The sequence below is a fragment of the Crassostrea angulata genome, chromosome 1, assembly GCF_025612915.1.
Source record: "Crassostrea angulata isolate pt1a10 chromosome 1, ASM2561291v2, whole genome shotgun sequence".
NCBI lineage: Eukaryota > Metazoa > Mollusca > Bivalvia > Ostreida > Ostreidae > Magallana > Magallana angulata.
The window spans coordinates 49645285-49668615 of record NC_069111.1 but is presented as its reverse complement, the minus strand read 5'-3'; the positions used below and the strand labels follow the sequence as shown (position 1 = coordinate 49668615).

The following is a 23331-nucleotide window of genomic DNA, read 5'->3' as shown; positions in this document are numbered from 1 at the left end:
CAGTTTCCGCTAATTTTCTTCAAAGAGGATTAACATATTAAAATGAAATATGGTATACAGGTTTATCATGATAAATGATGATTATCTAAATTATATCTAGGTCAAGTTTGATTTTGGGTATGATAGAGCAATTTTTGACAGAGTTATGCCCCTTTGTCTTCCAAATATTTGCAGTTTTAATACAGTCCAAATAAAGGGTTTCAAAACTCAAATACTCTAAAGTTACTGGGAAAAATTAATGACATTCACTCAAACTAATTTAACAACTTCAATGGTACATTATTTTAGATCTGAAAAAAATTATTATCATTTAAGTAAGTAGTTATTACCATATTTTACAATTAAGGTAAAAAAAAATTCTCAGAGGACCTAGCTTTGTCTTGTTTCCATCCCAATGATAGTCTTTTCTAAGAATTTCGAAAAATAAAGGGGGGGGCACTGCTTTTATGCTTTGAAATAGCGATTTTGGTCATTTTTTTAAAAATCCTGTTTTTATATTATTGGTGCTTTTTCCAAAATTTATGAACGAGGCCAGGTCTAATTATACCCCCACAAACGAAGTTTAGGGGGGTATATTGGTTTCGCCCTGTCCGTCTGTCTGTCCGTCCGTCTGTCTGTAGACACAACTTTGTCCCCCCTATAAAATTTTTTATTATGGCATGGAACAGTTTGAAAATTTGTACATATAAAGATGTGCACCTGCAAATTTTTTTAAGATCAGACAAGATTTAATGATTTTATGACAGTTTTCATTTTCCTTATTCTATATATTGTACACTGATGTTGAAAAGTAAGGGAGGTAATCCTTACAGATTTTATTAATTAATTAATAGTATTAAAACATTCTAAAATATTTTTATATAAATACATCCAGATGGAGATTTTTAGTCTTTATGTCTTAATTAATAAAAAAAATTATTTTTTATAAGTATTCTTTCAACTGACAATGCAAAGTTTTTGTTTGTCAATGATAAATTCTTAGGAGCTAATAAGAACATCAAAGACAAGTGTGGCTGAATGCATTTGTCCCAAGGGAGCCATTATCTGAGCCATGGTTCAAATGGCGCATATGTTTAGGGAAAATGGATAATCTGTATAATGGGTGATGGTTTGGGGGCTATTTTAAAACTGTTTCATGTAAACCAAAAGTTTCTATCATTATAAGGAAATAAATAATATCATTATACCCCCGCTCCGAAGGAGAGGGGGTATACTGTTTTACCCTTGTGTGTCTGTCTGTCTGTCCGTCTGTCTGTCCGTCCGTAACAAAAATTTCTGGCGCATTTATCTCAGCAACTATTTATCGCAGATGCTTGAAATTTTAACACAGTGTTTGTTAAGGCATGCCATATCGTGGGATATATTTTTGTACCAATCAGACGTCAACTTCCTGTTAAATGACGACTTTGCTTATTTTTTAACCAAAATTTTGAAACAAATTTTCGTCAAAGATTTCTCAGCAACTGTTTATCGCAGATGCTTGAAATTTATACACAGTATTTGTATAGGCATGCCATATCGTGGGATGTAATTTTGAACCAATCAGACGTCAACTTCCTGTTAAATGACGACTTTGTTTATTTTTTGCCAAAATTTTCAAACAAATTTCCGTCAAAGAATTCTCAGCAACTATTTATTGTAGATGCTTGAAATTTTAACACACTATTTGTTTAGGTATGCCATATTGTGGGATTTATTTCTGTACCAATCGGGTGTCAACTTCCTGTTAAATGACGACTTTGTTTATTTTTAGCCAAAATTTTCAAACAAATTTTCCTCAAAGATTTCTCAGCAGCTGTTTATCGCAGATGCTTGAAATTTTAACACACTATTTGTTTAGGCATGCCATATTGTGGGATATATTTTTGTATCAATCGGACTTCAACTTCCTGTTAAATAATGACTGTTTATTTTTTGCCAAAATTTTCAAACAAATTTTCGTCAAAGATTTCTCAGCAGCTATTTATCGGAGATGCTTGAAATTTATACACAGTGTTTGTTAAGGCATGCCATATCGTGGGATATATTTTTGTACCAATCGGACGTCATCTTTCTGTTAAATGAGTACTTTGTTTATTTTAGCCAAAATTTTTAAACAAATTTTCCTCAAAGACTTCTCAGCAGCTATTCATCGCAGATGCTTGAAATTTTAACACACTATTTGTTTAGGCATGCCATATTGTGGGATATATTTCTGTACCAATCAGATGCCAGCTTTCTGTTAAATGTCGACTTTGCTTATTTTGCATATTCACATCAGAGCGGGGGTATCACTAGTGAGCATTGGCTCACAGATATCTTGTTATTAATGAAGAAGTTAAACTATTTTCAGAAGTTGTTTAAATTTATTAGTCAACTAAATTGATGAAGTGATCCTATTGGGCATTGATTTAACTGAAATTCAAAATCACTGATATGATTGTAGTGTTTTGGCAATTTTAAAATTGTTTGTAATATTAAATTTTCTTTTTTTTCATATTTTTACATAGTATGGTAATTATGGTAATGTTTTGGGAGTTTATTAAATTAAACAAGCTCATCAAAGAAAATCATAGTCCTATGGGATCAATTTTCTGATATGGAGTTCCATTGTGCCATAGGAGAAAGTGAGGAAAATTTGAAACAACTAATTGCATCTGTCAAGACTCCTATTAGAAAGATATTGAAAGTTTTATCAACAGAAGAGCATTGCTTGGCTACCAGTATTTCCATTTACTGCAAAGGGAGGGGTTATTGTCATTTTGTTGGTTTTTCTTTAAATCAATTAAATAAAAAAAAATATCATCAGATACATACATTTGTTAATGTATTACTGTTATAGATATGTATTTACAGTGAAATTCTGACAATTTTGATTTTAATTTTTTTTCTTAACAATTTTTTTTTTTACAAATCTAGAATTAACTTTTTTTGTATGTGTTCCAAACCTTTATTATTCAATTCAATTATTTGTCCCATTTGAAATTAGCCTTGCGGGGGTATTAGTCCCATTAGGACAATTCTAGTTTTTTCTGCCCTAGATTTTTGAATGAAATTTTCTACAAGAATTTCTACTGATATAATTATTATTTTAAGATAAAAAAAAAATAAGACATTTACCACACCGTTTGTTTAAGGGGTCATCTCAAAGTTTGTTCATTTTTAACATAGAACCCTATGGGATTTTGCTTTTAAAAAATGTACCAAATTTGCACATTTTTTAAACTTCTGCCCTAGGGATTTCTTTTTCTGTTCTACATATTAAAGTTATTGTTTAAAGGCATCAAATTGTCAAATAAAAAAAGCCTTTTACTTCCTGGTTCGTTCCAGGGGTCTTATCAAAGTCATTTTTTGTATGCCCAATTTCCCAGTTTGTCAGATAATGGCTATTTTTTATTTGATAAAGACAGAAATGGTGATCTGTATTGTATTATTAAAACATTAAGACATATTTATGCAATAAATAAATATATAACATCACATATTAAGGGTAATTGATATAAAATACATGGTTAATGTCTTGAAATAAATGAATTTAGCAATATTTAGGCAGGTTAAGAAAACGTGACAGAGGGTTAGGCTTGCTGAACCCTCTTCACGTTTTCGACCCGAGCCCAAATATAGCTTATACTTCGAGACATTTATGTTAATTCCACAATATAATATCAATTTTACACATCAATCGAGCTATTTTCAACAAATTTCGCTGAATATGTGCAGTTGAAACTATCACGCCATGGCGTCAACAAAGCAAAAAGATGACATCACAATACAAATGAAACGATGCGCGAAAGTGTGCGTACTCGTTCTGTACTTGGCCTCGTTAAGTACTTTGAACAATAGGAATATGTTTAAGTTTTTAGCTCACCTGAGCTGAAAGCTCAAGTGAGCTATTCTGATCACATTTTTTCTGTCGTCCGTCTGTCTGTCCGTCCGTCTGTCTGTCTGTAAACTTTTCACATTTTCAACATCTTCTCAAGAACCACTTGGCCAATTTCAACCAAACTTGGCACAAAGCATCCTTAGCCTAAGGGGATTTAAAGTTGTGAAAATTAAGGATCACGCCCTTTTGCAAAGGGAGATAATTAGGATTTTATGAAAAATTTCGAGAAATTTTCAAAAATCTTCTTCTCATGAACCATAAGACCAGGAAAGCTGAAACTTGTGTGGAAGCATCCTCAGGTAGTGTAGATTCTAATTTGTGAAAATCATGACCCCCGGTGGTAGGGTGGGGCCACAATGGGGGGTCAAAATTTAACATAGGAATATATAGAGTAAATCTTTAAAAATCTTCTTCTCATGAACCATAAGACCAGGAAAGCTGAAACTTGTGTGGAAGCATTCTCAGGTAGTGTAGATTCTAATTTGTGAAAATCATGATCCCCGGGGTTAGGGTGGGGCCACAATGGGGGGTCGAAGTTTTACATAGGAATATACAGAGTAAATCTTTAAAAATCTTCTTCTCATGAACCATAAGACCAGGAAAGCTGAAACTTGTGTGGAAGCATCCTCAGGTAGTGTAGATTCTAATTTGTGAAAATCATGACCCCCAGGGGTAGGGTGGGGCCACAATTGGGGGTCGAAATTAAACATAGGAATATATAGAGTCAATCTTTAAAAATCTTCTTCTCAAAAACTAATCAACCAGGAAAGCTGAAACTTGTGTGGAAGCATCCTCAGGTAGTGTAGATTCAAAGTTGTGAAAATCATGATCCCCGGGGGTAGGGTGGGGCCACAATTGGGGTCGAAATTAAACATAGGAATATATAGAGTAAATCTTTAAAAATCTTCTTCTCATGAACCATAAGACCAGGAAAGCTGAAACTTGTGTGGAAGCATTCTCAGGTAGTGTAGATTCAAAGTTGTGAAAATCATGATCCCTGGGGGTAGGGTTGGGCCACAATGGGGGGTCGAAGTTTTACATAGGAATATATAGAGTAAATCTTTAAGAATCTTTTTCTCAGAGACTAATCAGCCAGGAAAGCTGAAACTTGTGTGGAAGCATCTTCAGGTAGTGTAGATTCAAAGTTGTGAAAATCATGATCCCTGGGGGTAGGGTTGGGCCACAATGGGTGGTCGAAGTTTTACATAGGAATATATAGAGTAAATCTTTAAAAATCTTTTTCTCAGAAACTAATCAGCCAGATGATTCTTTATAATTGTTAAGACTTTGGCCCCAGGACAATTCTTTGGCCTCACAAGAAGGTTCAGAGTTTGATATACGTTTATATCCTATATATAAACAATTGGTAAGGATCTTTTTGAGAACTGCAATACTCAACATATTATATGACTATAAAATCATCCTGTTAGAAAAGGGACTAATGATTATCATAAGAATATCCAGGGGAAAAATGGATTTTATTTATACATGATCTACATGTATTATTGTACATTGTCCAGATAGTTTGTATTATGACTTCATTAAGCTGATTTTATCATACCTATTGTTCCTCAGGTGAGCGATGTGGCCCATGGGCCTCTTGTTTTTTTTTTTTCAGTTTCACTGAATAGAATACCGTTTCATTCTATGTATGAAACTATAGAAAACAATTATTTCTAATTATACATTTAAAAAAATGAAAATGTCTGGAGTAATCCGAATGTTACAGTAAGTTGTGATAAAAATTGCGTATCCCAGTAGTATTGAAATATAATAATGTGTGCATTATACATTTATGTCTATTATTGATGATATTGAAACAGGTTTTTAAAAAATTAGTTATTAGTGGTCCTATCTACACTGAACTTGCATGGACTGGATCTTTTGATACTTATGCACTTGACAGGCTCGAATGCTGAGTGTGAGCCACAGGTTTCGGAGGCTGAATGAGGAAAAGGTTTTTGGAGCTGGTTAAAGTGTTTGGAGCAGGTGTCCTTTGATGACTATACAGTATCTTACTTACTGCTGTTCCTAACTTCACCAAACTCGCATGAATGGTCATCGTATGATTCTTAAGCACTGAAAAGGCTTGAATGCTGAATTTGAGTCATTGTTTTGGGATGCTGGATGAGGTTAAGGTTGTAGTAGGTTAAAGTGTTTGGAGCATGTGCCCTTTGATGATTATAACTTAATCATTACTGGTCCCAACTTCATCAAACTTACATGGCTGGTGAATCTTATGATACTAATGCACCTGACAGGCTTGAATGCTGGATCTGAGCCATTGGTTTCAGATGCTATGTTATGATATTGTATTAGTTGAAATGATACAATATTGTATAATAAGATAGAATATCATATGATACAATTTACTATTTGGAAAAAATGTCAAATCATATAATACAATGTCATATTGTATCTTATCATACAGTATTATATTGTACCATATTACATATAATGAGGCACAATATTGTATTTTATCATAAGATAAAATATTGTATTGTATAGTTGTGTATGGGTAGCAATCGTATCATACAATACAGTATGAAATTTATATATTATTTTTTTTCAATTTTGTCTCATGTGATATTGTATATTGGGTTGATCAATCTCATAGATGGCAAGGGGAAGCCGAGCTGTCTATGAGATTGATCAACCCAATATATTTCCGTAGTGAGTCAGTAACTAACCTAATAAGTGTTTCAATTTCCCGAGGACTATCAAGAGACATATTTATTCACAAATAGCGATGATCTACGTAAAGCCATGTACAAGATGCCTAACATCTCGTCCAATTTAACTCATTTAAACTCCTCAAAATTTTCAATCTCACCTTTCAAATATTCTTTAAAAATCCTTGCTTCACCCATGTTTACTTACAATGTTTTGTTGCTATTCAATTTTAAATGTTTTCTCCCTTTAGGCCAGCATTTTTTTATTTTTAGGTTTACAATCCCGCCGCTCGGTTTTCTGAGTTTTTAGAAAAAAAATAAAATTACAAAAAAGATCTTTTTTTTCTCCCCGACAGCAAATTTTTCCTAGTAGGAAAAGTGTATCGTCATTGTTATCACAGAGGCATAAAATCTGCTCTTTTTGTGTCATGATAGCCTAAAAAAATTTTACGCATCTTTTTCTCGTGCTACATTCTTCAGAGAAGCTTCTACAAACACTCTGCTTAAGTTTCATACTTTGAAGTTTTACCGACAGTGTTGACCAGTGGCTAGACGAGATAGTCACACCTCACTGAACATGGCTTCGATAGTTAACTGTGCAGCTGTTTTCAAGTACATCACTGTAAAATGATTCCCTTTCTTTTTGTGTTGAATTAGCATATGTATTCATTGGCATTTTTAAAAATTTATTTTACACACGGGGAGAGGGAGAGAGAGAGAGAGAGATGCATTAGAGATATTATTAATTTCTGCAGTAACTGTTCCCATGAACACATTTTAAAGTGACCTGCCAAGTGAATTTTAAAAAAATCATATCATTGTTTGTGCATTTTCCGTTATTTTCATTTAAAATTTACCATTACATAACTATTTGCATAGTTGTACTTTGTACATGGAAATTCAACAGGATAAAATACATGCACACATATAGTTGCAGTGATTTTATAGAGTCTGTTCACATTCACAATGTTATGTTTGAGTTTTCTCACATATAATCACCCAAACCAATTTTGTAAATAAAATGTGAGAGATCAATGAAGTTGAATATTTTTTAACTGCAGAAAAAATATTTTGTATATTTGTATATTAATAATTATATACTAGTATCATACAGGAGAAAACATTATGACTTTATGTTCATAAAATTTAGGTTTTTAAAAAAAAAATGAAATGTTGACATGTCTGACAATAGTCTGACTAGTAACTTTGAATCTTGGGCTAGTAACTTTGTGGCCAAATTTTGTAATTGCACACCCCTGACATTGCTATATGTACATGTAATATGAAAGCTGTATGTCTAATATTCTATTGTACTATTTCAGTGATATGTTACACAGATGACATACTTTTCACATGCTACACTTGATGCAGTTACACACCACTATCATGCAGTTGTCTTTCATTATATTATTAGAATAAAGATGATGTCAATAAAGTTTTTTTTTCTCCTACAGAACTTTACAACTTTGTGGTTCTTAAACCTAAAAATAAAAAAAATGTAGGTCAAAAGATATTTATTTTTATTTTTATTTCCTCCTCCTACGGAACTTTATCATTTTGATGTTTGTAAACCTAACAATAAAAAAATGCTGGCCTTACTTTGCAGAGATTTGAGCAAATTTCGACACTGCCATTATGTTCTGCTCCAGACAAAACAATGTGACGTCAATATTCTATGGGCAACTACTCTAATTTTAAAGAATTTCAAAGGGCAACTACTCCAAATACTTTAAGAACTTACGGCATGCGGTTTATGTATTAAATACTATGAAATGTCGAAATGAGTAAGCGAAGCGTCGACCAATGTCGGCCATATTGCCTAATATTAATTCTCACAAAACAAATATAGAGATATATGAGGCAATCACGTGCTATGTTTAAACCAATGAAAATGTGACATTTCAGTCCAAGCAAAAACAATATACAATATTATGTCAAACTACATTTCAGTATCCAATATTTATTAAAAAAATCATTAGCTATGATTTTCTTATATTAATATGATAAAGGTTGTCTCGTAAAGGTGATGTCTTGTCTTGGTGAGCTCTGTTATCTGTGATTACCTGTTTAAATTTTTTCAGCTCTGTCAGTAACTTCTCCCATTCTCACTTTCTTGTTTACATAACAAATTAAAGAATTGTAGGCTCTATATAACCAAATATTAACTTCAACATCTGACATTAAAATTTTGGTTCTCATAATAAATTTCATAATTTTTTTAAGGTAAAGATATAGGTGCTGACCTAATGAACTGCAGCTTTGAGTCAAGTTATTGGGAGTCAGAATTGAGTTGTGGACTAACTCAAATGACCAATGACAACTTTGATTGGAGGCGATATTCAGGATCTTCACCGAGTTCTTCAACAGGACCATCATATGCTTCTGATGGAAGATATTATCTCTACATTGAGACATCTAATAGTTATAACAATGCAAATCATGTTTTGATATCCAGGACTTTCAATACCGGTAGGTACACAATGGAAAATATATTGCTGACTAGAGCATATTTTAGATACTGTAACAATAATTTTCATGCATTTTTCATTTAACTTAGTTGCTAAAAGTGGATGTCTTCTAATTTTCATGCCTTTTTCATTTGACTTAGTTACTAATGGTGGATGTCTTCGATTTGATTACCACATGTATGGAACCACCATCAACACCCTGAATGTCAATGTTTCCACGGTAGAAAATGGCACCCAAAGGTTGTGGTGGAGACATGGAAACCAAGGAAATGTGTGGTCAAATGCTATTGTTCCTCTACCCAGAAGCTCCTCCTTGAGGGTTAGTAAAATCAGTGATTCTGTGTGATGAAGGTTTTATAGCTCTTCTGATCATAGAGGTTCAAATAAGCTTTAGTGTTAATGATCACAAATTTATGACATCTATCCAGCTACCTATCTGTCTTTCCATATGATCATTGGATTTTGTTACAAACTTTTCGCAGTTTTATCTTCCTTGGATCTACTGAACCAATTTCAACTTAAGTTGGCACAAAGCACCCTTTGGTGAAGGGCTTTCTGAAAGTCATTTGGGAACCTATTTGTCCTTAATATTGGCTGAAATTTTAAAACTTCATGTCCAAAAACCGTTTTGTTGCTAGAAGGATCACAGTACAATTTAACTCATTTATAGAATTTCAACACAAAACATTAATTCATTTAATTTTTTTTATGGCGTCAAGCGAAGCTCAAAAGCCATCTAGGGATCGTACGTCCACCGGAAGTGTAAGGAGCTGAACAACGCATGCTATCAATAAATCCGCGAAAATGAGTGCAAAGTTTTCTTTAGTATTTGAGAAATAAAAGAAGACTTGCTTCCATTTAGAACAGAACTGTACGTCAATATAACAAGTTGGCAGATAACAAATAGTTATAATGTCTTTGACAATATTCATATTTTATTGTAAACAATATGTCTTGGTTTCAGCGGATGAATACACTTCACGCACTTGCGATAGTTAGGCCTACATACTCAATTTGTTTATAAAATATACCTGCCTGCAAAACAGATTATTTTGAATCCATATCGAATGTTGACTGTACAAATGCTTGATCTTTTAGAAACAAAAAACTTCCTGCACAGAACTATATCAATCTAAGTAACTTTAAACCAACTAGCGTACTTTCACTTTTAACTGTAAACGATATGAATGGGGGCCTTTTTATATCTACCCCTGATCTTTTCGGTCCGGTCATTTGGACCCATAGGATTTTTGAATCAATTGATAATAAGAGACAGAGTTTTTATCAGCAATGTACAAAATATAGAATTAAATACAATCATACTTTTAATACTTATTAATTCTATTTGAATAGAGAAAAAAAAAATATCTACAATGTTTTAACTCCAAGAATATTTCTAATATGTAAACGGTGTGACCGTTGGACGGAGCGCAGATTTAACACAGTGCAGTTTGATTTTTGTATAATAAAATCTATTTAAATCGCACCAAGTAGGATCCGCCAGCATGGTTGCCTACTCAAATCATTCGTCAAAGTTAAACTAAACGTCGCGTGCTCAGTGTACATTATGACGTCATATTTCAGACGTAAAACGTTCAAGTTTTGTCTTCGGAAATAAGCAAAGAGAGTTACGTGATTCCGAATTTTTTTGAATTTCCTCTTTCATTGATCATCAATTTAATTCATATGAATGCCAATGTAATAAAGTTGAATACTTTATTTAGAATCTAAAAGATCAGTTTCTTGACGTTAATGTAATTATTTTCCATCTGATAATTTGATAAGACATACATAGAACAAGTCGTGTTTCTTGATTGAAGCACTTTTGAAACTTATCTGGTGCCCTTTTTAATTTCTTTTAATTTAAATTACCTTCTATTGAAACACTGGAACTTATTCAATCGAGTTCAGGGGCAATAAACATCGATAAGTACCAGTCAATCAATAATCGAACTAACTTTTTAAAAACAAAATGGCTGCCAATATGGCAGCAACCCAGGGCTGGAAGAAATTTTTTTTGGCCTAAGTACCCCTGATTCAACTTTTATTTTTTACTGATTTTCTTATATATACGTGTTACCATTAATCCTCGCTTCGCGAGGCGGGCTTCGCCCACCTCTCGCTGCGCTCGGTATTAAAAATTTTAAGTAACATTCAAAACTTTTTAGGAATAAGGTGAGTCAATTTGTAATGAATTGAAATTTGATTAATTTTGTGATGAAAACATATTTTTTATTTATCTGAAAGTAGTCGACAGATGTATTTTGTCTAATATATTTGTTTTTAAAAAAGGAATTATAATTGATACCAATTTTTAAATGAATGGTCAATAACCAAATTAAAATGGCTTTTGATAATAAAAGAGATCCCAGTTCATTTTGATATTTTTATTATTTTAGTTGACTGCATAAAATCTATATTAAATTTTATTTGTTTAAATTGACCGCCTGACTCAATTTAAAAAAAAAAAATTATTTTCCAGCAAAACATTAAGAAAAGTTGGTCTCATGTTATTGTACGTACATATCTTAAGAGTTACAGAATCATAATTTGTTTAAGGATTTTTTTAATCAAGTGTATGTGTGATCAATGATGGAATACCATAATTTATTCTGACTTATTAAAAAAGTTGTTCAGCTTTGTACTCTTCAAATTAATTTGAACTCGACACAATTGTGGCCCTTCAGGCCTTTGATTTCCACTTAAATGTCTTCCCAATATGATGGTAAAATCATAAACATTGTTTGTCTTTTAAGAGGGTTCGATGGGCATATATTTGAATATTGATATAATATATGATAGCCTTCTTGAAATATAAGTGATATTTGGGCTTTGGTAAAAAGGGTAAAAGGCCTAGGTAAGCATTGCCCTCTGTCATGCTTTCTTACCCTTGCCCAAATGTCGCTTATGTGATGTTTGAAGACAGTAACCTTGTATTTTAGACATGTTGAAACAAGGTAAATTTTAAAAAAAATCTTCTCTTTGGCATCCAGTAGATAAACTCAGTATATGGTTATGATAAGCAAGGATACCTTTACCAAATTTGTCATGTATTTGGTTGCAGAAATTTCAGGCTTTATGGTGCTTGGACAGGAATTTCTTGGTCTTTAACTTATGATCAATAAAAAGTATTAATTAGGGCCCTGCTTTGCGGGTGCCTTATAGTGATCAGTCTGTCCGTCTGTCCTTCCTTCAATCTGTCCATCTGTCCAGCCAAGATCTCTTGTCCAGAGCGTATCTTCTCTCCCCTTGGCCCAATCTGGCTCATACTTCACCCACAGAGTACCTTTGGGTAAAGGGTAATCAGTGACCTTGAACCATGTTTCTAGGTTGAAGCTGAAGGTCGTAGCAGAATTATATGGAAAATCCTTGTCCAAAGCACATCTTCTCTCCCCTTGGTCCATTCTGGCTCAAACTTCACTCACAGAGTGCCTATGGTCAAAGGATGTGCAGTGACCTTGATTGAATTTGGTAGGTGAAGGGTCAAGGTCATATTGGATCATGCAAAATTTCTTTTTTTCAGAGCGTATATACTCTCCACTTAGCCATATTTGGCTCATACTTATAGGTCAAGGTCAAAGCAAAATTATATGAAAGGCTTTTCAGTCTATTGTCCATTACTTAAGCGGGGCCCTTTGAGATGGTCACCATATCAATGTTGTCTAGTTGTTTAATAATCTTCTTCTAAACTACTAGACATATAGACAACAAAGTACATGGTAATCTTGACTGAGATTGAATTGGTTTGCCTTTATTGACTCACAGAAAAGTATGACCCAACAGTAAACAACAAAATACTGTAATTGTATGATCAATGTATTTACTTTCTTACAGATTCTGATTGAGGCAACGGCTGGCAGCAGTTATACAGGAGATATTGCCATTGATAACGTTAATGCAAGGCCTACAGAATGTTCAGGTTAGAGTAAACTTACATTGTAACAGGGCTCAACATTAACATGTGTCAAGTAGTTTGTTCATTTTGCGATTGGACAAGTCCACAAACTCTGTTTTAAATGGAAAAACTACTTCAGACTTTTTTTTTCTTTTAATATTTTGTGACTTAGAATAAAAATAAAATCAATGAATGTTTATATATTTAAACATTGTAAGTATTTGTAAGTTACAACTATCAAATACAAAATAAAACTAGAACTTTTTTTGTCTCCAACAAAAAGTAAGGGCTTTTTGACAGCCCTATTTTCCCTTTTTTATTTAAAATGTCAAAAAATTTATCTCAAATCTTTTCTAAAATTTCTGAACGCCTTTGTATAACCAGATGCTTAGATAGGAATTTATGAGTAGTGCAATGTCAAAAGAAAGATAACTCCAGAACTTTACAAGAAGCTACACTTCTAATTTCCAGAAGAATATTTTCAAAAAATCATATTGAAGTAAGTATTCATTCCTGGGACACAAAACTTGGTATGCCTACAGTATTTATGCTCTACATTCTTACAGCAAAGCGAGATAACTCTTACTAAAAAAAAATTTGAAATTTAAACAAGTGATGATGTTTGGGCCTTCCATACCCCTATAAGGAGTCAAAAAGTGGCCCCTCGGACCACAATTTGAAGATTGTGCTCTTTATTCTGAACAATAAACTGAAAAGATTTTAAAATCGGAAGAGAAATAAAAAAGTAACAGCTAAAGGTCCGTTTTGTACGTTGGCCCCTGCAGATCCCTAATTTTTTCGAATTGTGTACCCAAAACTTTTTCCGGTCTGCGCATTGTGTGTGTCAATATACAGATAAAATATTGTAATATTTAAATGGAAACTTTTTGAGAAAACGAATGACGCGTGATTTTTGTGTAACATTGAAACTCCCATAGACGATTTTCATTTTTTTATGAAACTTGAAATATATGTTGATTACGTCCATTTAAATAATATTCAGGCGTCATATTAACTTTTAATGGTCATTTGAATTTTTTTGGATTTCCATCCCCCTTTTCTAAATTTTAAGGCTTTATATCTCAAAAATGGTAAGAGATAGAAAGTTGTCTACGCTTACAATTTTGTACAACTAGTTATGATAAATCTAGTTCTAGAATTTGAATGCTCTACATTAAAAAATAAACAAAGTATTGAGTTTCAATCAATTTTTGCAATTTTCCTTGTAAAAACCGGAAGTACAGGAACCGGAACTTCAAAACCTTACATTTCATATACTGATATATTTGCTGTAAGACCAATGTATACTTGTATCAATATTCCTTCCAGTTTTCAAAAAATCGCTGACAGAAATTTGTCTTAAAATAATAATAATAACTAGATTCGATCTCGTTGCGAGCAACGAGTGGGTCTTCCGTCCAATAATTTATTTTCACATGATTTAAAAAAAAATAAAAAAAAATTCAAAATATTTAAAATTCATCCAATCATTTCGACAAAGATGTCATTAGACGCAGAATTGTAAGTGCAACTTAGATATTATGTTTGGAAATTATTCTGATGTCATTTAAACACGATTTAATTAAATTTAAATTTTTTAAAAAATTTTAAATTCATCCAATCAATCCGAGAAAGATGTCATTGGACGCAGAATTCAAAGCGCAACTTAGATATTATGTTTAAAAATTAGTCTGATGTCATTAAAACACGATTTGATCAAATTTAAAATTTTCAAAAAATTTAAAATCATCCAATCAATTCGACAAAGATATCATTAGACGCAGAATTCAAAACGCAACTTAAATATCATGTTCAAAAATTTTTATGATCTCATTTAAACACGATTTAATTAAATTTAAATTTTTTCAATTTTTTTAAATTCATCCCATCAATTCGAGAAAGATGTCATTGGACGCAGAATTCAAAGCGCAACTTAGATATTATGTTTAAGAACTAGTCTGATGTCATTTAAACACGATTTGATTAAATTTAAAATTTTCAAAAAATTTAAAAATCATCCAATCAATTCGACAAAGATGTCAGTAGACGCAGAATTCTAAGCACAACTTAGATATCATGTTTTAAAATTAGGCTGAAGTCATTTTAACGCGATTTAAATGAGTTTAAAATTTTTAAAAAATTTAAAATTCATTCAATTTATTCAAGAAAGATGTCATCAGACGCAAATTTGTAAGTGCAACTTAGATATTAAGTTTTAAAATTAGTCTGAGGTCATTTTAATGCAATTTAAATGAGTTTAAATTTTTTTAAAAATTTAAAACTCATCCAATCATTTCGACAAAAATGTCATTAGACGCGAAATTCTAAGCACATCTTAGATATCATGTTTTAAAATTAGGCTGAGGTCATTTTAACGCGATTTAATTGAGTTTAAAAATTTTTAAAAATTTAAAATTCATTCAATTTATTCGAGAAAGATGTCATCAGACGCAGAATTGTAAGCGCAACTTAGATATTATGTTTTAAAATTAGTCTGCGGTCATTTTAATGCAATTTAAATGAGTTTAAATTTTTTTAAAAAATTAAAATTCATCCAATCAATTCGAGAAAGATGTCATCACACTTAAAATTGTAAGCGTAACCTAAATATTATGTTTTGAAATTAGTCTGAAGTCATTTAAACACGATTTAATTAAATTTAAAATTTTCAAAATTTTTAAAAATCATCCAATCAATTCGAGAAAGATGTCATTAGAGGCAGAATTGTCAGCACAACTTCAATATTACATTTAAAAATTAGTCTCAGGTCAATTTATAAAGATTTAATTTAAAATTTTTTAAAAATTTATAATTTATCCAATCAATTCGAAAAAGATGTCATCAGACGCAGAATTGTAAGTGCAACTTGGATATTATGTTTTAAAATTAGTCTGAGATCATTTTAACACGATTTAATTAAATTTTAAATTTTTAAAAAAGTTAAATTTCATACAATTAATTCGATAAAAATTTCATTGGACAAAAAATTGTAAGCGCAACTTAGATATTGTTTTAAAATTAGTCTGAGGTCATTTTATAACGATTTAATCAAATTTAAAATTTTCAAAAAAATTTAAATTTCATCCCATCAATTGGAAAAAGATTTTATTAGACGTAGAATTAAAATGCAACTTAGATATTATGTTTTAAAATTAGTCTGAGGTCATTATAACACATTTAATATGAGTTTTAAAATTTAGCTTCCCTACTCGGAATTTCCAGACAATGATTTTTCTCGTGATGCTAGTCTATCATGTCCTCTATCATTCCTGAAGTTTTCAGCTTTCTATCTTTTCTCGCTTTCAAATAGATGTGTGGACAATGAAAACTCATCGAAAGTGTGTTCTATATCTTGACCCCGGCTAGCTTCCGTACTCGGAATTTCCGGACAATGATTTTCCTCGGGAGGCTATACGATCATGTCCTCTATCATTCCTGAAAATGTCAGCTTTTTATCTTTGGACGTTTTTGAGGAGATGCGTGGACAAGACGTTTTCGTCAAAAACGTGTCCTATATTTTGACCCCAGCTAGCTTCCGTACTCGGAATTTCCGGACAATGATTTTCCTCGTGAGGCTAGACGTTCATGTCCTCTATCATTCCTGAAAATTTCAGCTTTCTATCTTTGCTCGTTTTTGAGGAGATACGTGGACAAGAACTTTTTAAAAAATGACAAAATGGCGGATAAGTCCGAACCGGAAGTGATTTTTACAAAATAAAAAAAAGCGTATCAAGTTTATATAATAATAGATCGATGCTGAAAATTTGACAAAAATCGGACCACCCATCTCAGAGAAATCTTCTGCACAAAAATTGTAAAGAAAAGAAAAAGAAAAAAAAACTAGAGCAAAGCTCGTTGCAAAGCAACGAGTGGGTTTTCCGCTAATGTCGAAAGCAACGCTAGAAGTACGTCTAAGAAGCAGAGTTCTTAATCTAGTAACAAAGAAACCCAAGTACAAAAACATAAAAAAAAATCGAATGATTCTTGGTACAACTTAACATGATCCGAATGTTTTTAAGTACGACTTAACCAAAAACCCATAACCATTTCAAGAACGACTTAACAAAAAAAAACAATGTGTTTAAGTACGACTTAACAAATTTGACTTCATTTTAGGTACAAGTTTACTTTACCTCGAACTAACATCTTTTTTCTTAACCCAGAATGCAAAATTAAAATTTATGTAAAAAATCAATTTTGTTTAAAACATAATTCTGAGCATTCTTCCTCTTCACTGCTTTTCAAAAGGTTGACCTTTCGTACTGTGTGCTCGTTGCGTCATTAATTGTCAGAAACTTATCGATGTAAAGTTTACTTTACTGTACTTCTGTGAATATTTTCTATGTAAAATTACTATGAACCAGACAACATTGAAATGGTGAACATTTCAAAGGGCCCCGCTTATGTTATTTCAGAGAATTCTGCTTTGACCTTGACCTATAACTTGAAATTTTTCCAGCTGGCATAGAACTTTTAATTCAATTTCATTCCCCCTAACATACATGCATTTTTGTTCAATCTGACCAAGATTAAGCATATTTGGAAAATAATCTACTATCTAAAACTAATTTTAAAAAGATCTGCTATGACCTTCACATTGACAGACTTGGTTCAAGGTCACTGCACACCATTAACCAATAAACTCTGTAAAGGTAAAATATTAGCCAAATAGGGGCTAAAAGGAGAGTATATCTATGCTCTTAAAATATGGATTATTGTGTGATCTGATATGACCTTGACTCTTCATCTACAAATATCATTCGAGGTCATTGCATATATTTTGAACAAAGGCATCATGTGGGTGAAGTATGAGGCTGAATGGAGCAAAGGGAGAGAAGATATACTCCGGACAAGGATTTTTAAAAATATAATTCTGGTATGACCTTCACAGTTTCTTTTCACTGAAAATAGGTTCAAGGTCACTACACACCCTTTCACCCTTTACTCAAAAGCTCTGCTTATGTGAAGTCTGAGCCAAATAGGGGTTAGTAGAAATTATATATGCTCTCAAAAAAGGATTTTTGCATGATCCGATATGATCTTCACCCGTTACCTAGAAATTTCATGCAAGGTCACTGCACATCGTTTAACCATAGAGACACTCTGTGAGTATTAGCCAGATTGGACCAAAGGGAAAAAAGATATGCCCCAGACAAGGATTTTATATATATAATTCTGCTATGACCTTAACCTTATACCTAAAAACATGGTTCAAGGTCACTGCACATCCTTCAACCAAAGGAACCCTGTGGATGAGGTATGAGCCAGATTGGGCCAAGGGGAGAGAAGCTATGCTCCTGTCAAGCCATCTCGGATGGACAGACGGACAAATTGATCACTAGAAGGCGCCCGCATAAACATGCCTTTTTATCTAATTTAAAATAGTATCCATGCTATCTGCCCATGGTGAATAGTCATCAAAACCATTCATCAGCAGAATTTGATTTCCCTCCTTTTTAAGGTGGTATGGGACATCTGTCGATATTAATGTGGATTAAAGTACTACATGTATATAATTGAAAACTTTTCACCGGTTTAGAATTTTCAAATTTTACAATATTTAACCAAAAAATAGCTTTTAAAAATGTTTGAAAAGGTAAAAATTGTAAAAACCCCAGCGGGATTCGAACTCATGACTTACAGGTTCCTAGTAAACCCTCTAACCCACTGTGCTAAGGAGTTAGGTGACCATTTTTGAAAAGAAACTACATGTACTTATATAATTACACTTTATTTCATTGTTTATTTCGATAAACAATACGTCACAACATGGAAGTGTCCCATATCACCTTAAACTCGGAACACCTCTGACCTAATAAGATCGCCGCATTAAATACAAAGTTTGATTTAACTCTAATTTGTTTATCATCAAGAAATTCTGCATCGCTGACAAATAAAGTTTTCTTCTGTATAATGAAATACCAATTAACTGACTATTCAGACAATAGCAAGTTTATTGTCCCATTCCACAGCAACTATTTCCCTTGGCTTTGCCTCATTAAATAGTTGCTGTCTTGGGGGACAATAAACTTGCTATTGTCCTCATACCCAGTAAATACTAAATAGGCATATAATATCCCATCCACCTACATTTTATGTTATATAACCTCCCGTTTGTAACCTTCAATTTCACTGTAAAGTCAACATATCTGTCATAGCCGCAAGTTTCACAATTTATTTCTGCTTCTCATGTACTTAAAATTAGGGGCCTTAATATTGCTTACCAATTCCAACAAGAGACATCCCTCTAACTATTGATAATCATTAAAATTCATTTCATGAATCTACGCAACAATGATAAACCTTCAAGTACAGTCACTCTCAATTTTACAAAAATATTGACGGTACTTTATCCGAAACTGTTCCTTGTACCTTTAACTTAGTACACTAACATTTTTATGAAAAGACAGTTTGTCTTAGAATAAGAAAGCTAATGCAATTCTGAGAAAAAGAATACCACATATTGCCAATTCCATTGAGGTTTAATAAAAATATGGCCATTTAAGTGAACCCACCATTTCCAATTTCCTTTAGTAAACACAGATTTACAGGGTTCTCCATAGTAAAACATCTTTACCTGACCTTTTAGAGGTCAACTTTTGTTCAACCACCTTTAAAAAGAAACCTTATTCAATACAACATATGCCTACATGATATAATCATGATAAAAGCTTCACATCACTTAGAAATACCCTTACATGTATACCCCCCACCCCCCAATCTTTTGATTTTCATAAAAAGTCATGGTTTGAAATGTTTTACCTAATTTTATGAAACGTGTGGCAATTTCCTTGAGTAATTTCTCACACATATTTGAAAACAATCATCAATGATTCTAAAATTTGATCTTTATTTGTTTATTGTATGATTTGTACCATTTTAATTAACAAATAGACAGCTGTCCTGCTTGTGATTTCTTGTTTTCATGAAAAAAGTAAGCTAACAATCATATTTAGTGAATATCTAATCTATTCTGATTTCTAGTCTCCTTCTAACCATGCTAAAACAGTAAGTTACAACCTACAAGTTAGACATCTGCCTTAAATTAGAATTAAATTCAAACACACCCAGGTAGCTGGAGACAGAGTTGATTTCAATGAAAAATGTTCAAATTTGACATGTTTTTCTACTTTTTTATGCATATATACCTTAGAAAGGTAGAAATAGGTTGTTTCTTGTTCATTTCAAAAGTAATTATCATAGCAGATGTTATTTCAAAGTCAAATGTACATTTACATATCCTACATGTAATCTTAATGCAGACAATTAAATAGGGGGGGGGGTTCAATTATGTAAACACATCTAAATATCTTTATGAAATAAAAAATAAAGGAAACATAATTGCATACTTTTATTGAAAAACAAATTTTCACAGCAATTATGAATTTCTTTAAACAGCCTTAATTTTGTTTTCATAATTTCTTATCAAACACAAACCACAACATGGCATGATGCTTTCTTCAAGTTCCATTATTGTTCATGCATTATCGGATTTAATTTGAATTACCGGTAAATAGTCTGTAGAACACAAGGAATATGCATGTGGATAGAGGTGACAGGTTAATCTCAGGAGCTGACCCACAAGAATCAACAGGTACCGGTAAAAGCCATGTGGTAACAAGAGTCTGTTTCGAGCTGAAATAAATGAAAAAAATAATTAGCTGTGTTTACATACATGTACTAGTAATAGCTGTGTTTACATTAACAAATGCATAGTATTTCTGTAAAAAATACACTGACCATGCAGTGTAATAAGTATGACATATCCCAATACATGACATAACATTTAGGCAGTACAAGATCAAAAATTTGCATATCAAGTCATAATAAAATATTAAAAAATTTTCATAGGTATAAACACTTATCAAATTGAGAAAGAGAGAGTTTGAGAGAGAGAGAGAGTTTATTACCGTACTTGTAGTGCAACAGTCAATATTTCAATTCGTATTAAATTACAAACGAATATTACCCACCGAACAGCGTCAAAGTACATGTACTGGTATTAGCTTCTGGTATACCATTTTTTATCAATTCTACTGTGTTTTTTTTTTTGCAAATAAATTTAGCGAGGGTTTTTGTTTATTTTCTTATAAATTACATGTTTTAAAAACAATACTACATGTAATAAGCATAAAACATGTATGAGTAAACTTAATGAAGAATTTTTAATAGATTATTTTTCACAGAATGTGGTACATTACATGTATGTCAATCTTTATAAAACTAGCGTATATTTCGTGCGCCATAAATTGCAAGTTTTTTGTAAATATCATTTACTTGCACGATAGGTATATATGGTCTAACCAAAATTTTCTTCATAAAGCTACAGCTGTATGTACCACATAATATTATATGTTTTGTCACAAGTATACATTTAAAAAAAAAAAACCCAAATTCCAACAGTTTAAATAAACTCAACTCATTCTCTGATAAGTTCATTGTGTTTTGTGCGTGCATATCTTATTTGTCTGCTGCAACAGCAGTCAATCAGCGGTACGCTGAATCCACAAAAAGAAAGTTTGTGTTTTAGGAGCGGGTAAATTGTTTATGCGACACTGTCAAGAAAACCACACCAAATAATAACAAGAAACATTAATATTCACTTAAATGTATTCTGTTGTAAAGTAAAGGTTTTTAACACTTATTGCATCTTGCAAAACATGCGATGACCTTAAACATCTGTCATATATCTGATATACATGTATATATGTAAAAGATGGGAGAAATAACGACGGAACAAAGTGGGATTCGAACCTGGCCCTCTGAATCTCTAGTCAAGTGCTCTACCAACTGAGCTACATGTATCTGGCACCGGTATTCAAACCAGTCTGACCGTCACATTCCTCCCCCTTAAATGATCTTCACCCTCGAAGATCATCCCTGGCAGGATCGAGTTAACCTGTTAGTTCCAGGGGTTGGTCACAACACCAATATTGTAACAGGATGGGAGAAATAATGAAGGACCAAACCAGGATTTGAACCTGGGCCCCCTGAATCTCTAGTCAGGTGCTCTACCAACTGAGCTATCTGGCACTGGTATTCAAACCGGTCTGATCGTCACATATATAAAGAATTATTTTAAAAACAATGTTGTTCAATAAAAAATAACACTTGCAACCTTCAGTTTTTGTCTGTAATTAATCAATATTGGCGTGCGATCAGTTATCGTCGAGTACCATTTCTCACCAGTGCATTGTTACGTCATTTTATCAACACATAAAATTATATACGAAAATATGATGTAACAGTGCACCAGCGAGAAATGGTCCTCGGCGAGAACTGCTCGCACGCCAGTACTGCCAGTAGTCAGATTAAAAAAAGAGAATAAAAAATTACATTTAAAACATTAACAAGGACAATTTAAGTACACATCATAACTGCTAAACAAGAAAAATTATGTGAACTGGTAGAATGGTAGGCATAGTTCTAACTTGTAACCTACATGTACAAGTACATGTACTGGGTACCCGTTGGTCTGCTAAACCTCTTTAATGATACAATGTTCGGCATCATAAAGATATTAAAATCATGTTTTAACTCTGAAGTCTGAAGTATACAATTTTATTTACTTGAAGTTATGTCTACAGGGTATTCATGACTACATTTGGAGTCTTCTGCACAAGAATATATGATATGTTTCTAATTAGACCCTGCTTTGAATTTTGAGTTGAAAATTCACAATCTGTTATTTTTTTAAATAGATAAATTCAGTTACCCTTTCCAGTCCCCCATGAATCTCGAGCGAGTCTAAACATCCATGAAACATGTAAAAATTACACGTTAGTAAACAAACACCCACACCATTACAAAAACATCTAACAGTGTGCACGTACTTACATGTACATCTATACTATATACTAAATTTTAAACAGTTAACAAGAAACTTTAAAAGGAGTAAAAGCCTCACCTTCTTCAGTAACATCCACATAAATCACACACTTTAATGTCCATCTCTTCTCCTTTATTACTCGTAGCTTATCAACGGCTGATCGTCAACAGAAGTGTGGCTGTCAGAATTTCCTCGTAAACGATTCACACGAGAAAAATATCCTCCTTAAACAAATATGTAGTATTGTTCCCTGTGCATGTTCATATGTTTCACAGTAAATTGAAAATGCATGTGTACACCGAAAGAATACACAACTTCTCTTCTGCATTACGGCTCTCGCTGTACAATGCCGTTCGTTACTGTTTACATTCGGCGCGCGCGCGGGGGTTACAAACAGGGGCGCCCCGACAAATAGTTGCACATAGAACGTTTAAATAATGTGTGTTCATTGAATTCATAAATGATATAGATGAAAAAAATGAAATTGAATCACAACAATTTATCTAAGACGCAACACAACGTAATGCAGTAAATGCCTGGGCCTTAATGTGGCATTTGTTCGCTTGTGTGTCTATGTAGACATATTAACTCGTTCATGTACGATT

General features: G+C 32.6%; 1 protein-coding gene across 6 annotated transcripts in view; it reads left to right on the top strand.

Moving 5' to 3' along the window:
- LOC128188553 (uncharacterized) overlaps window positions 1-23331 on the top strand; it is a 132496-nt gene that overhangs the window by 47605 nt on the left and 61560 nt on the right. For 5 of the 6 annotated variants that reach the window (XM_052859681.1, XM_052859709.1, XM_052859717.1 and 2 more), the window contains 3 exons: window positions 8758-9003; window positions 9143-9321; window positions 12837-12921. In XM_052859681.1, coding sequence (XP_052715641.1) covers window positions 8758-9003; window positions 9143-9321; window positions 12837-12921 — 510 coding nt within the window. The remainder of the gene's footprint in view (window positions 1-8757; window positions 9004-9142; window positions 9322-12836; window positions 12922-23331) is intronic. The other variant, XM_052859699.1, reaches the window with a different exon arrangement.